We start from the raw sequence: 13,405 nt of genomic DNA on the forward strand, positions 1-13,405 counted from the left end.
GCCAAGTGCAATAAGGGGACTTAAAAAAGTGCCAGAGGATATAGGCACTCACCAGACAGACAGAGACAGGGACAGGGAGAAAGCATGCTGGGCACAGCCTCAGCCCCCAGCCCAGAACCGGTCAGGAAGGAGCCCGTTGCTCAAATCTCCAAAGCCGGTTCCAGCAGAGGGCACAGCTAGGAGGGCCTAAGGGCCCAGGGGTGGGGCAGGGGAGTCCACTGAGGCTGCAAGTGGTCCGTCTTGTCCCAGATTAAGCCGGAACGAGCAGGTCCGTGTGGACGCAGGAGCAGGGAGCAGCCCTGAGGTTCCCCTGTCGCAGCCTGCTAAGCCGCAGAGGCTGCAGACTGGTGTGGCCTGCGTCAGGGCAGTGGGTGCACCCACCCAGAGCCCATGCTGCCAGAAGTCCCCTAGCGTGCCCTTGTCACTTCCCAGAGGGCACTGGGGCTCTAACCACACAAAGTGTAGTAAGATGTTCTCTCTGCTAACGTGGGTCAAGGTAACCCCTGTGGGGATTAGCTCTAACACCTTTTAAAAGGAAAAGTGGGCCAGCCGATGGCGTAGCGGTTACGGCAGCTGGACCCCACATGGCTGACCGTGCAGTTCAAGTCTTGGTGGCTTGAGAAACACACCAGCTGTGTGCCCAGAATCCTGAGAGGACAGAGAGACGGAGGAGGAGGGATTGCGGCCTGTCCGTGCCCCATGAGGAATGCTTCTGCACCTCGCGCTGTCTGTCTGTCTCTGGCAAGTACATGAAGTACGTGCACCCTCTGGAAAAATTAAAAAACAGAAAAGGCGAAGGAAAGTGTCAAGAGTGATTTGTGCCCACCCGACGCCAACAGGGCGCTGGCTAGACCGCATTTCCTGTCGTGGCCGCGCGGCTGAGAAGGGTAGCAGCTTTAAGAGCAGGAGCCGTCTCCACCACGCAGCAGTGCGACGCTAGGCAAGTGCCTCTCTCTCCCTGAGCCTCAACTGCTGTAATCACTAAGCATTTCTCACCTGCCTATCAGGCTAGACCCTGACCTGGCAGGGTTATCCAACATCGCATTTGCAAAGTGCCCGGCAGAGTGCCTGGCTCAGATACCACAGCAGTGCCCGGAGGTGCGGGGTCTGAGGGGAGGCTGGCGGGGAGGTGCCCACAATGCCTCAGATGGGATTTACTGCCATCTGAGCAGCACAGAGCTCCAGAGCTGGACCAAGTAGAAAGCAATTTTTCAGGAAAAATTTAACCTTGCTCCTGCTATCAAATGCTAATGCCTTTTTTTTTTTTTTAAGAAGTTTGGCATTCGCTGGAGAGACAGAGAGACAGAAAGTGAAAATCACCCCCCAGGGGGGATGGCCATGCCGCAATCCTTTCTCCTCCATTCTCCTCTCAGAATTTTGGGCGCACACACACACACACGCACCCTGTGTAAGTTTCAAGCTGCCGGGTCCAGGACTTGAATCACGGTTGACTACGTGGGAGTCCGGCGATGTAAGCATTACTCCATCTGCTCTTCCCACTAATGCCTTTTTCAAAAAGTGTATAGCTAAACGACATATCCGTTTATACAAGAGGGGTCTTCATGGTGTGGAAGGTAAGGTGGCTGTACCCCACGTGATCTACTGTGTGGTTTGCGCTCAGACCGAGTCTTGAAAAATACCCCCAATGCATGTGCATGCATGCCCAAATCCCAAGAGGAAAATGGAGGAGAAGGGATTATGGCGTGGCCATCTCGCCGAGGGGTGCTTTCTCACCTTCCCCCCCTCTGTCTCTGTCTGCTTCCAGTGAGCACACGTGCTCTATAGCAAAAAAAGGAGTCTTTAAAGTTTATGGGGGAAATGCACATTATGAGGAAACTATGTAGAGACTTCAAATTGCTCGTGCCACACGGCATGCATTAATCCCGTTCTTCCCTGAACTGTCTGAAGCCCCCTCATACGGAGACCCTTACATGACCCTCACCCAGATGAGCTACATTTAGCCACACCCTGTGGGTTACTTGTTATTGTGTAGGTTATTCCTGGTCAGGATCCACCTCCTGGCCAGGGCCCCACTATTCTGACTTCTAGCTCTATGGTTTAGTTTTGCTAGTTCTTAGTGTTTTATATAAATCCATCTCTAAGTGGATCAAAGTTAACCTATTTGCATTAATGCCAGAAAGTATGTGCACTCAGAAGAGATAAAGAGACAAAGAGAGGACGAGAGAAAGCACCCTTCAATGGGGTACGGTCAGGCCTTTTTCCTGCAGGGAATTTTAAGCTGCCGGGTCTAGGACTTGAACCGCAATTGACTACATGAGAGTCCAAAGACGTAACCATTACGCCATCTGCTGGTCCCACTAATGCCTTTTTTTTTTTTAAGAGAGAGATATTTTTGCTATAGGACATGTGCACTCCCCTGAGAGAAAGACAGAGACAGAACGTGAAAAATCAGCCCCTGGGGGGATGGCCATGCCGCAATCCCTTCTCCTCCAGTCTCGTCTCAGGATTTTGGGTGAGCACTCATGCACATGTGTCTGGTGTGAGTTTTAAGCCACCGGGTCCGGGACTCTAACCACTGCGGACTACGTGGGAGTCATAACCATTACGCCATCTACTGGTCCCCCGCTAATGCCTTTTTAAAAAAGGCATACATATGTGTGCCTGGCATGTTTTTCAAGTCACCAGGGCCGGGATTCGAGCTGTGGTCGGTCCTGTAGAACCTGGTTCCTTTACTGCTGGGCTAGAGAGCTGACTAAAATGGGCCGAAGCTGACTTAAAGACAGTGACCGCACGGCCATCTCCCGGCTCCCAGCATTCGACAACCGAGAGTCCTTTCTGTCAAAAGGCTGTCTCTCTGGGTGTGACATTTCTGTCTCACTTTGTGAAATCTCTTTTTCTTACATTTTCTCTGAGCCTATATTGATCCCGTAACCTGCCAAAATCGTGGCCAATCATAAAACAGGAAAGGAAGCGGGGCCGTGGGTCTGGAGCCTGGTGACGCCAGTGTAGGCTGTCAGGCAAAGCGGGACGCGTTCTCTCTGGGTTTTCGTAAACAATGAGCCATCCTTTAGAATAGGCATGGCCTTGACCTAGCCTGGCATTGGTGCTGAAAGAGGGCATGTCCCCGCTCTTCTAGAACTGCCTTCTCGGGCCTGCGCCCAGCGCGTCAAAGCCATCCTGTGCGCGTTACCTGGGCAGATGGAGGATGGTCTTCTGTCTGATGGACTGGTTCAGGAAGCCGTCCAGCAGGACCGCCCACTGTGCCCCGAGGGCCAGCAGGAAGAGGTTGAAGGCCACGCCGCTCCAGCCGTGTCTCCACAAAGAGGCGTTGAGGAAGCCCAAGCCGAGGGCCGCCATGGTGGTAACATCCTGGAAGACTGTCAGAGGGGAGAGGTTGAGAAAAAGGAGGAAGACAAAGCAGGGAGCTGTGAAGTTAGAGTGTTTAGAATGGCAGCCACAAGGAACATCTGAGGCCGTTCCAGAGTGCTTGGACGGGGCCAGCAGGTCGTGAGGGGGTTGAGGCACTGAACTCCCACGTAGCTGGCTGCAGTTCCAGTCCCAGACCTGGTGGCTTAAAAATCAGACCGGTTGTATGTGCACGCATGCCCAAAATCCCAGGAGGAGGATGGAGAAGGAATTGTGGCATGGCATCCCCCTGAGGGGTGATTTCTCACTTTCCCTCTTTCTGTCTGTGTCTCTCTCCTTCTCGGTGTCTCTCTCCTGGGAGCACACACACACACACACACACACACACACACACACACTATGGCAAAACCTAAAACAAAAAAAGAGCACTCGGACAAGGTGCTCTGTCTCACCAAGCCTCAGTGCTCTCGTCTGGATGACAGGAGAAGACATTCCTAGGGTGCAGGGTTGAGGGAAGGGTCAGGTGGTCTAAAGCCGTCTGAGCTCTCAAGGCGGGCCCGACCAAGAGGCTGGAAGTGCAGCAGTTGCTATCATTATTGAGCAGAGTCATGCGGACGCGGGTGTCTGCTCTTGGCACACAGCTGACGCTCGGTAAGGGTAATTGCTTACACTCAGGGGATCAGGTTCAACCCCTGGGCATGCACAGGAGAAAATAGGGACACAGAAGCTGAATGACTTGGCCCAGGCCACACAGAGCGGGCAGAGGCAGGCTCGGTGTTCCTGCAGGCCAGAGCCACCTTGTCTGCATGGAAAACGGCTTTCTCCCAGCTCCTAGGCTGGGTGACCCTCACCTTTGCTGGCCTGACTCTGAGCAGGGGCTGCTGGGGCAGGTCAGTGGAAGAGACAGACCTGACAGCAGGGAGTGCTCCAGCCCAGGGCAAAGGGAGCACATGGGTTAATTCCAGGCCTGAGAACTAGTTAGCAGCTCGGGCTCCAGAACTAGTCCAGATTGGGTTCACACGAGGCTCTGGCATGTTCTTTTCTTTTCTTTTCTTTCTTTCTTTCTTTTTTTTTTTTTTTAATTTGCTAGAGGGCGTGTTTGCTCATCAGAGAGAGAGAGAGAGAAGCAAAGTGAGAAATCACCCCCTATGGGGACTGGCCACACTGTAATCTCTTCTCCTCCATTTCTTCTTTGGGCACATATGCATACATGCCCAAAATGTTTTCTAAACCACTGGGCAGAGGAACCAGCAGTTGGCATAATGGCTATGTCGCTGGACTCTCATATAGTCGACCACATTTCGAGTCTCAGACCCGGTGGCTTAAACTCACACTGGGCACATGTGCGTACGTGCCCAAGATCCCGAGAGGAGAATGGAGGAGAAGGGATTGTGGCATGACCATCCCCCCTGGGGGTGATTTCTCACTTTCTGTCTCTCTGTCTCTTTCTATCTTTTTGATGAGTGCACATGCCCTATAGCAAGAAAAAAAAAATTCTCCAAAACCAAAACAAAACAAAACACCACTGGGCAGGGACTTGAACTGTGCAGTACGTCTGTGGGATCCAGCCGCCTTAACCACCATGCCACTGGCTGGTCTGAGGCTCTGGCGTTTTCTAGCTGTGTGGCCGTGGTACAGTTATTTAATTAACCTCTCTGAACTCCAGACCAGCCGACATTTATTAGGTGTCCCCTGCACTCACACCTTTCAACCACTTCACGTACCCTGTCTTGCTGGGTCTCAACTCCACTCCTGGGGGTGGGGGTCATTGCTGTCGTTAGCACCACTTTTACAGATAGGAACACCAAGACAAAGAGGAGTTAAGTAACTCGCCCAGCTGGCAGAGCCAGGTTTCGGTGGGGCCGGTCAGGTGTGTGGTGGTTAAGGCGGCTGGATCCCACACGGCTGAGTGTGTGGTTCGAGTCCCGGACCTGGCAACTTGGAAAATATGCCAGGCATGTGTGCGTGCCCAAAAGGAGAGGAGAAGGAATTACTTGTGGTCATCCCCTGGGGGTGACTTCTTCTTTCCCTCTCTCTTTCTCTTTCTCTGTCTCCTCGGGAGCACATGTGCCCTATAGCAAAAACGAAATATGTATGTATTTGAGTTTGACCTTTTATTAAACACTGCCGGTAGACAGTGCACAGCTGAGCAGCACGATTTGTACAGGGTCCAGATTTATTGAGGAATCCATTAGTAGAGAGAGTTTTCCATCCTCCTCCCATTTTATAGGGGACCAGAGAAGTCTGTGACTTCCTGAGGCCACACAGCACACCAGCAACAGAGCCCAACTCCGAGCTTCTGGTCCTGTGTGCTTCCTCCAGACGAGGCCGTCTCTAGCTCTTCCTTCCCCTTGCCTCGCTAAGGGGCCTTAGGCAAGTCCCTGGCCTTCCCTGGGCTTCAGTTTTTCTGCCTGTAACACATGGGAGTTAGACCCAAGGTTCTTTCAGGCCCCGGCAGCTCGGGGAGGTCAGGAGAAGGTGAGTGGAGGGTGGGGAGAGGACAGACAGAGGTGAGGTCCGCGCACCAGCAAGTCAGGCAGATTCCACTCCCGATCGCGGGTGTACGGGCTCCAGGCCTTCTGCCCCCGATGCTGCTTGCTGTGGCTTGAGGGACATTGCATCAGCCCAGGTGGCAAAATGACAGAGCCCATGCACCCCAAATTGGCCCCAGCCCTCCTGGGGCTCTGGGCCTGTACCAACTCCTGTCACATCTCACTATGTGGGCCCCCCTTCAGGGCTGCCAGGGCGGGGCCTCCCCACTGGTGTCGCCTTCACCTCTCAGCGCCTGCCCTGCACCCACACAGCTGCCAGTCCGATAGGCTGATGGCCCCAAGGTGTTGAGGGGCGATAAGAAGTAGGTGAGCTACAGGGCCCCCACTGGCAGGGCCAGAGGGGAATTTTGCAGTCTACGGCCAGCCTCGGGGAGGGTGTATGAAAGTCCTGTGGCTTGGGGATGGAATCGGAACCTGGGAGTCCAGCAGTGACAGAGGTGGCGTAAGGACCGTCACCGTAACAGCTGGCGCGTACACGCACATGCAGGGACCCTGCAGGGACCGGCACTTCTGAGCCTTCAGAATAACCCCACCACGCCTGGCAGTGGCTACAGCTGACTATCTCCGTCTCACAGGCGGGGAACGGGGGAGAGCCGCTAAAACTGGGCCTCCTAGCTAGTCAGCAGCAGCAGGAGGACTCCATCCCCCAACCTTTTGGGTGTGGCTCCGACCCGCCCACACAGAATATGCAGTATAATTCTGAGGAGTGCAGGCCACCGAGGTTGGCTGCCGGGGTTCAGAGTCCGCTCCACCTCGGAGTCCCAGCCTCCTAGTCTCTAATGGGGGCAGAAAGCAAGGGTCCTGCTCAGGGATTGCTGTGAGCACGGGCTCTGCTCATCCTGGAAGTTACCTCGCCGGTACAGCGAGCGTCAGGCCTGTTTGTCCCACAGAGTTCCTTTAGAAATTGGATGTGCCCTCTGAAGCCACCCCTTGGGCAGCTGCCACCTCTGTGCTTCAGCACACGGCTCTGGCGCCAGGCCCACCTTCTGCCTCCAGGCTCCGTGCTCGGCTGCCCACTGGGAGGCAGAAGGTGGGCCTGGCCTCACCCCTACAGGAGCCTAGGAAGAGAACAAGAGAGTTCCCAAAGGGACAGCCCGAGGCCACGATGTGAAAGGTGCCAGGGTTTGAGGCACGTCACTGGGAAAACCCACCCGTGTCCCCATAGCTCTTCTCACAGCCTCAGAGCAGTACAGGACTACGGGGTGGCAGCCACAGCACAGGGTTCAGGAGAGCCCCAATTTCCAGCCGGACGGCAGGCTCTGTGTGATAGACTGTTAGAGTAATGGCCCCCAAAGGAATCCTGCATCTCGGTATAGACCTATCCCATGTGGGCTTGGCCTTATGATCTGCTTTGAGAAGGATGTTAGTAAACAATTCAAGCAGAGGTTGGAGAGGTACCTCCACACTGGGCCTTGCCTTCTCTCGCTGGGAAACTCTCCTGCTGTCCTGTGAGAAAGTCCACACGAGCTTGCTGGAACCACGTGGCCTGCCAGCCAGCGCCAGCTGCCAGATGTGTCAATAAGGCCATCGGAGCCATCCGCCCCAGTCAAAACTCCAGGCTGCAGGTGAGTGAGTGGCGGCAGGAAATCAACAGGACTGTCCAGCAGAGCCCAGCCCAGTCACTGCCCTCAGAATCTTGATCGTGAGTAAATTAAATGACTACTATTTTAAGCCCTATGTGTGGGGGTGGTTGGTGTGCAGTTGTAGATAATGAATACATTTGCTGATACATTGATCAACTAAGGGTGGTTGGTGTGCAGTTGTAGATAATGAACACATTTGCTGATGCATTGACCAACTGATATATTGACCAACTGATATATTGATATATATTGGAGCTGGCAGGTGGAGACGCTGGACTTCCATATGGCTGAGTGTGGTTCAACTCCTGGAATCTGGTGGCTTGCTTTCTCACTTTCCCTCTCTCTCTCTGGTCAAATACAAATAACAATAATAAATAAAATAAAATAAATAACTCTTAAAAAAAAAATCTCACAAGCCCCTCAACTCAGCCCAGAATACATTCATTGTTCATGCACCCCAGGGCCTGTCCCTTGTGCTTCTTGTCTCCAGAAATGGCAGCACCAAATGGCAAATCACATGTCCAGAACCACCCTTGACCTTGACTCCTTCTTCTTTTGGGGGGGGAGGGGTTTGAGAGGTTGTTGCTATAGGGTGCGTGCGCTCACCAGAAAGAGAGAGACATAAAGTGAGAAATCACCCCCCCCGGGGGGGTGGCCACACTGCAATCCCTTCTCCTCTATTCTCCTCTTGGGATCTTGGGCACGCACGCACACGCGCCCGGCATGAATTTAAGCCACCGGGTCTGGGACTCAAACTGCTGTTGACTACATGGGAGTCCAGCGACCCAGCCATTACGCTAACTGCTGGTCCCCTCCTCTTGTTTTTTGCCAAGTGCAACTGATTTAGTTCCTAAATGCCTCTTGACTCAGACGCCTTGCTTTCCCTCTGCTACTCCAGCCCGTTGCCACGTCACGTGTCATCCAGACCAGTGATCAGCAGGCAGGGAGCACACAGCTCAGAGGAGGCCCGGGACCATCCCCGGGAACTGCTGAAAGAAGCCGTTAGCACTTCTAAGTTTATTTATCCAATAAATAAGAAATTAAAGCTTATTAATAAATACAAGCATTCTTTACCAGTTTTCATATGTGTTAATTATTTCATTATTTCGACAACTTGATAAAATAAGCACTATCACCAAATAATTAGGGTTGAAACGAGCCAGGAGGGTGAGTAATTTGCCTGAAGTGGCGCACCTAAGATGCGGAGGCAAGGCTGGAGTCGATCTAGCTCCAGAGATTCTCCCACTTCCACATGCATCAGAATCACCTGGCGAGCTCGTGGAACCCGAGACTGGCCCAGTCGCGGAGGTTCAAGTGAGAGTCCAGCCCGTGAGACTGGGGCCACGTGGAAGGCCTGGAGTCGAGTCTGAGCACCCTAAACAGGGGATGGTGCTGTGTGTCTGTAATCCCAGAACCCGGGGGACGGGGCAGGGGGGATGGGGGCGGACGGTCCCGCATGGCAAGAACTGTCAGTGTCCCCTACACTGCCCCCTCTCAATAAACAAACACAAAACAAAACAAAAACAGACTGCCAGGCCCCATTCCTAGAGCTTTTAATCAATAGATTTTGACTAGGGCCTGAGAATCTGCATTTCTTTCTTCTCTCTTAAAAAAAATCTTGCTAGAGGGTGCATGTGCTCACCAGAGAGAGACAGAGAGATAGAGAGAGAGAGGAGGTGAGAAAGCACCCTCAGGTGGGATGCCCACACCACAACCCTTTCTCCACCATCCTCGGGATTCTGGGTCTACGTGCACACTTGCCTGGGATATTTTCAAGCCTCCAGGTCCGGGATTCAAACCACACATTCAGCCCTGTGAGATTTAACCACTTCATCACCAGGCTGCTGGCTGACCTGAGAGTCTGCATTCGAGTAAGTTTCTAGGGAAGTTGAGGCACCTGATTTGGGGACCATTAGAACCATTGACCTGGGCTATTCTGTCTCTAAAGCTGCCTGGAGAGGCCTACAACTCTGCAAATGTTCAGTACGCAGATGGACCCAGAGGCCTCCCATCACTTGCTCAGGTCAAACAGCCTGGTGCCCTAGCTGTGGGAGGCATCCCGAGGGAGTACTGGCCTGGGGGCTTACTCCTCGTTTCTTCATACTCGTCATGTTACAACTTCTTCTTCTTTTAAGGAGTTATTTTATTTGACTTTATTTATTTATTTATGTATTTATTTTTAATCTGACCTTAGAGGGACAGAGTGAGAGAGAAAGAGAAAAGAAGAGAGAGGGAAAGTGAGAAAGTAAGTCGGCAGATCTGGGACTTGAACTGTGGTCTGCCATGGAGGAGTCCAGAGCCGTTAACCACCACACCACCTGTTGGCCCCATGTTGCAACTTCTTTAAAAAAAATGAGCTGTTGTGGAAAATTTTAAGCATATACAAAAGCAAAAAAAAAAAAAATTAGCATGGAGGCCCATGGTCCATCTCCGAACATTGATTGACACATGGAACCAGTTTGCATTGTCCTCCACCACCTTTCTAGCAAAAAGCAACCCCTAGACAGTATGCTGTTTCTTTTTTTCCACTTATTTAATTTTATTCATTTTCATTATTTTATTTATTTTTTTGAAGTTGACCAGAGAGAGACAGAGAGAGAAGGAAAGTGAGAAAGCAAGCTGCCAGGTCCAGGACTCGAAGCACGGTCAGCCATGAGGGAGTCCAGCCACCTTAACCACCATACCACCTGCTGGCCCAGACAACATGCTGTTTCAATCATCTCTAAAAGATGGTGTCTTATTTTTTAAAATTTGTTTATTATTGTCAGGATCAACCAGGTAGGATAGTGTCTTTTTAAAAAAATGTTTTTATTACACCTAACAAAATTAATAATAATACTATTATATATGCCATATAATATCCATAATATATTCAAATTTCTGGATTGGCCCAAAAATCTCCTTTTAAAATCGACAGACCTGAATAATTTATTGTAGTTTACACAGACCAGATTAGATTAAGTGGATTGACAGATTGTTACCTAGGTTTAACTCTACTAACTTCACAAAATGGACTAACGGCTTAAACAGCTCCTACAGGAAAAAAAAAAATTGGAGGGCTAGCAGGTGGCATGGTGGTTAAGGTGCCGGACTCCCACATGGCTGACTAAGGCTCGAGTCCTGGACCTGGGACTCACTTGCTTTCTCACTTTTCCTCGCTCTCTCTCTCTGATCTTTCTGGTGAGCGCACATGCCCTATGGTAAAATTTAAAATAATAATAATAAATAAAATGAAATAATTCTTTAAAAAGAGTGGGCCACACAATTAGAACAGTCAGAAGTCCTCGTGTCGGCACTGCACTGTGGCCCCCACAGTGGCCCCACGCCCCGGGTATGGCCTCCCCTTCTGCTGCACCTGCCCTGGAGTGACTTTCTCCACAACCCGGCCCAAACTCGCCACCGCCTGCTTCCTACTAGGTCAGCAGAAAGGCCAGACTCCACACTCAACCCGTGGGCCACACACCCGGCTTCCCTCTTTCTGCCCCAGTAACACTGCGATGTCACACCCCAGCCCTGCCTGCGCAGGACACACACGGTGGCTGCTGTCATTCCAGGTGACCCTCCTTTCTCACCCCTACTGAGCCTTGAGACCTGCTGGACAGTCACCCTCCTGAGTGTCCAAGGACGCTTCATACCTCAGTTAGTCCAGGGGTTGGGGCGAGGAACCGGAGCTCAGAGCCACCCTACAGGATTGGAGTGGTGGCTCCAACCTGCTGGTTTATGACAAATGATTCAGCACCACCACACAACGGGGCCGTGCCGCTGTGGCCTCGCGACTTGGGCACCGTTCCGCACCCTGCCTAGTTTCCTCCCAGGGCTGCAGTGTGGAGTCCACATAAAGCATTCAGGAGGGGATGTGGGGCCTGCCGGTGGCTAGTGGTTATGGTGCGGGACTCCCACATGGCCAACAGGGTTTGAGTCCCGGATGCAGTGGCTCAGGAATTATGCCAGGCGCATGTGCATCTGTACCCCAAATCCCCGGAGGAGAACGGAGAAGAAGGGACTGCAGCGTGGCCATGGCCCCGGGGTGATTTCTCACTTTGCCTCTCAGTGTCTCTCTCTGTCCCTCTCCAGCGTGCACAGAAGCCAGGGAAAAAACAAACAAACAAAAAGACAACACCTTTTTTAGAAAAAAGAGAAGAGGACTCGTACACAGTACGTGCCCAATAAACATCGGCCGTAGTCGCCGCGCTCCTGGGTCCCACACTGATGTGAGCCACGGCTGAGCCATGAGTGCACCGGGCTGGGTCCCTGGATGGGGGGAAGAGCCCCAGTAAGCGGGCCTTGCTGTCTGGTGCTGAGGGCCCTCTGTGGACCAGCCCATCAGGGGGTGAAGGTCTCCCCCGAGTCCTCTCTGTCCTGCTTGCACTGCCACGGGGTCCGGGATGCCTTCGCTTGACTTCTAGTCAGCCAGCCAGTTAACTAGTAATTTGGGAACAAGCAAGCAGTTCACCCGGGCTCGAGCTGCAGTTTTGCGCCCGGAGAGTGGCTCGCGGAGTCCATCCGTCAAGGAGGTCCAATCGTCATCAGCAACAGCACGTCCACTGAGACGCTCAGACCTGTCTCGTGTGCGTGCGTGTCTGTTCTGGACAGGGTCTTACTGACTTTATTCTCCTGTCTCAGCCCCGCAAGTAACTGGGGCCGCAGAATGTCCACCGCAGCGGCTTTTCCTCCCACCCCATCACGCCACTGCGGACATCCGCCCGTTAGTAGTGCTCATCACACCTGCGAGTATTCTTAGCTGCATATCAAATCACCACCCTCCTGCCCGCGCCTTCCGCCATCCCCCCTGGCCCTGAGTTTGCAGACAGAAGGCAGACTTTCCAGCTCCGAGTGAGAAGGCTGGGCGCCAGGGATGGGGGCTACAGGCTGACGCTTCCAAAAGGAGGGTGGTACCGAAATGAGCAAGAGAGACCAGAAAAAGCCAGAACCACCAAAAACCACATAACATGATATCCCTTGTCACAAAAGAGAAAGGGGGTGGGGGGGGGCAGAGCTAGACAAGCAGAGGATTATGAAGACTGTTGGGCACAGAGAATTCGGGGAGATGGTAATAGGACCTACACGGAGGCCCCTCCGTCTGCACTGATCAATCAAGGCAGGCTTCATGGAGGAAGCCTACATCTATGGAAGAAGAACTTCTGGAGGATGTTGTGGACGCAAACACCATGCCCTGGGAGAAACACAAACCTCCCCTGGCCCTGTCTCTTGCCTCTGTGACTACTTCGCCGGCGGGCCCTCACCTCGATAAGTCCCCATGAGCGTCTCCTGATCCGTTGACGTGTCATCATAGGAGGTGAAAAAGAAGAACAGGAGAATGAAGGCAGTCTCGACAGTTAGGACCCACAGGGGCAGGCAGCCCCGGACAGACCGCGGGTACTTGGAGCCCATTCCGGGTTGTGTTTGTGCCGAGGCTCCGCCAGCACCAGGCACCAGCCCCCCCTCCCCACACCCTCTGAGAGCGTGATAGCAGACACAGCGCCACAGGTCTTATCTTGGGCTGCAGGGCTGGCCCTGGCCTGGCCACGGGTTCATGTGGAGCGGAGGGACTCCACGGGAGGCAGGACGCACGGCTCAGCATGCATTGTCAGAAGGTATTGCCGCGGTGCTGCTCTCGGCCCGCCTGTGCTCCGGCTAAGGCGGCACTCTCCCTGTTCTGCCCACACCGTAATCCTTCACTCACCATCGCGTGTCCTCCCTACCTCGTCCTTGTTAGACAGGCAGGGAACGAGTCGATACTCCTGTTTTACAAATGGGGAAACTGAGGCTCAGAGGGGATTTGGGGTTGGCAAAACTTCTCTTTAAGACCACCACACTATAGGCCAGCCGGTGGCATTGGAGGCGAAGGCCCTAAATCCCACATAGCCAGCTTTGTGATTAGAGTCCTGGACCCGGCAGCTTGAAAATCACACTAGGTGTGGGCGTGTGTGCCCCAAATCCCAT

The 13,405-nt window shown here is 53.0% G+C and overlaps 1 protein-coding gene across 1 annotated transcript in view; it reads right to left on the reverse strand.

Annotated features, from left to right (window-relative positions):
- The window catches only part of RHCE (Rh blood group CcEe antigens), a 59,623-nt gene extending 46,684 nt beyond the window's left edge, over positions 1–12,939 (reverse strand). Inside the window, exons 1-2 of the mRNA XM_006159415.2 lie at positions 12,706–12,939; positions 3,152–3,338 (exon numbers count right to left, since the gene is read on the reverse strand). Coding sequence (XP_006159477.1) covers positions 3,152–3,338; positions 12,706–12,853 — 335 coding nt within the window. The 5' untranslated portion in view covers positions 12,854–12,939. The remainder of the gene's footprint in view (positions 1–3,151; positions 3,339–12,705) is intronic.
- Between the last annotated feature and the right edge of the window lie 466 nt (positions 12,940–13,405).

Source organism: Tupaia chinensis, unplaced genomic scaffold (assembly GCF_000334495.1).
Source record: "Tupaia chinensis unplaced genomic scaffold, TupChi_1.0 Scaffold000628_1, whole genome shotgun sequence".
Taxonomy (NCBI): domain Eukaryota; kingdom Metazoa; phylum Chordata; class Mammalia; order Scandentia; family Tupaiidae; genus Tupaia; species Tupaia belangeri.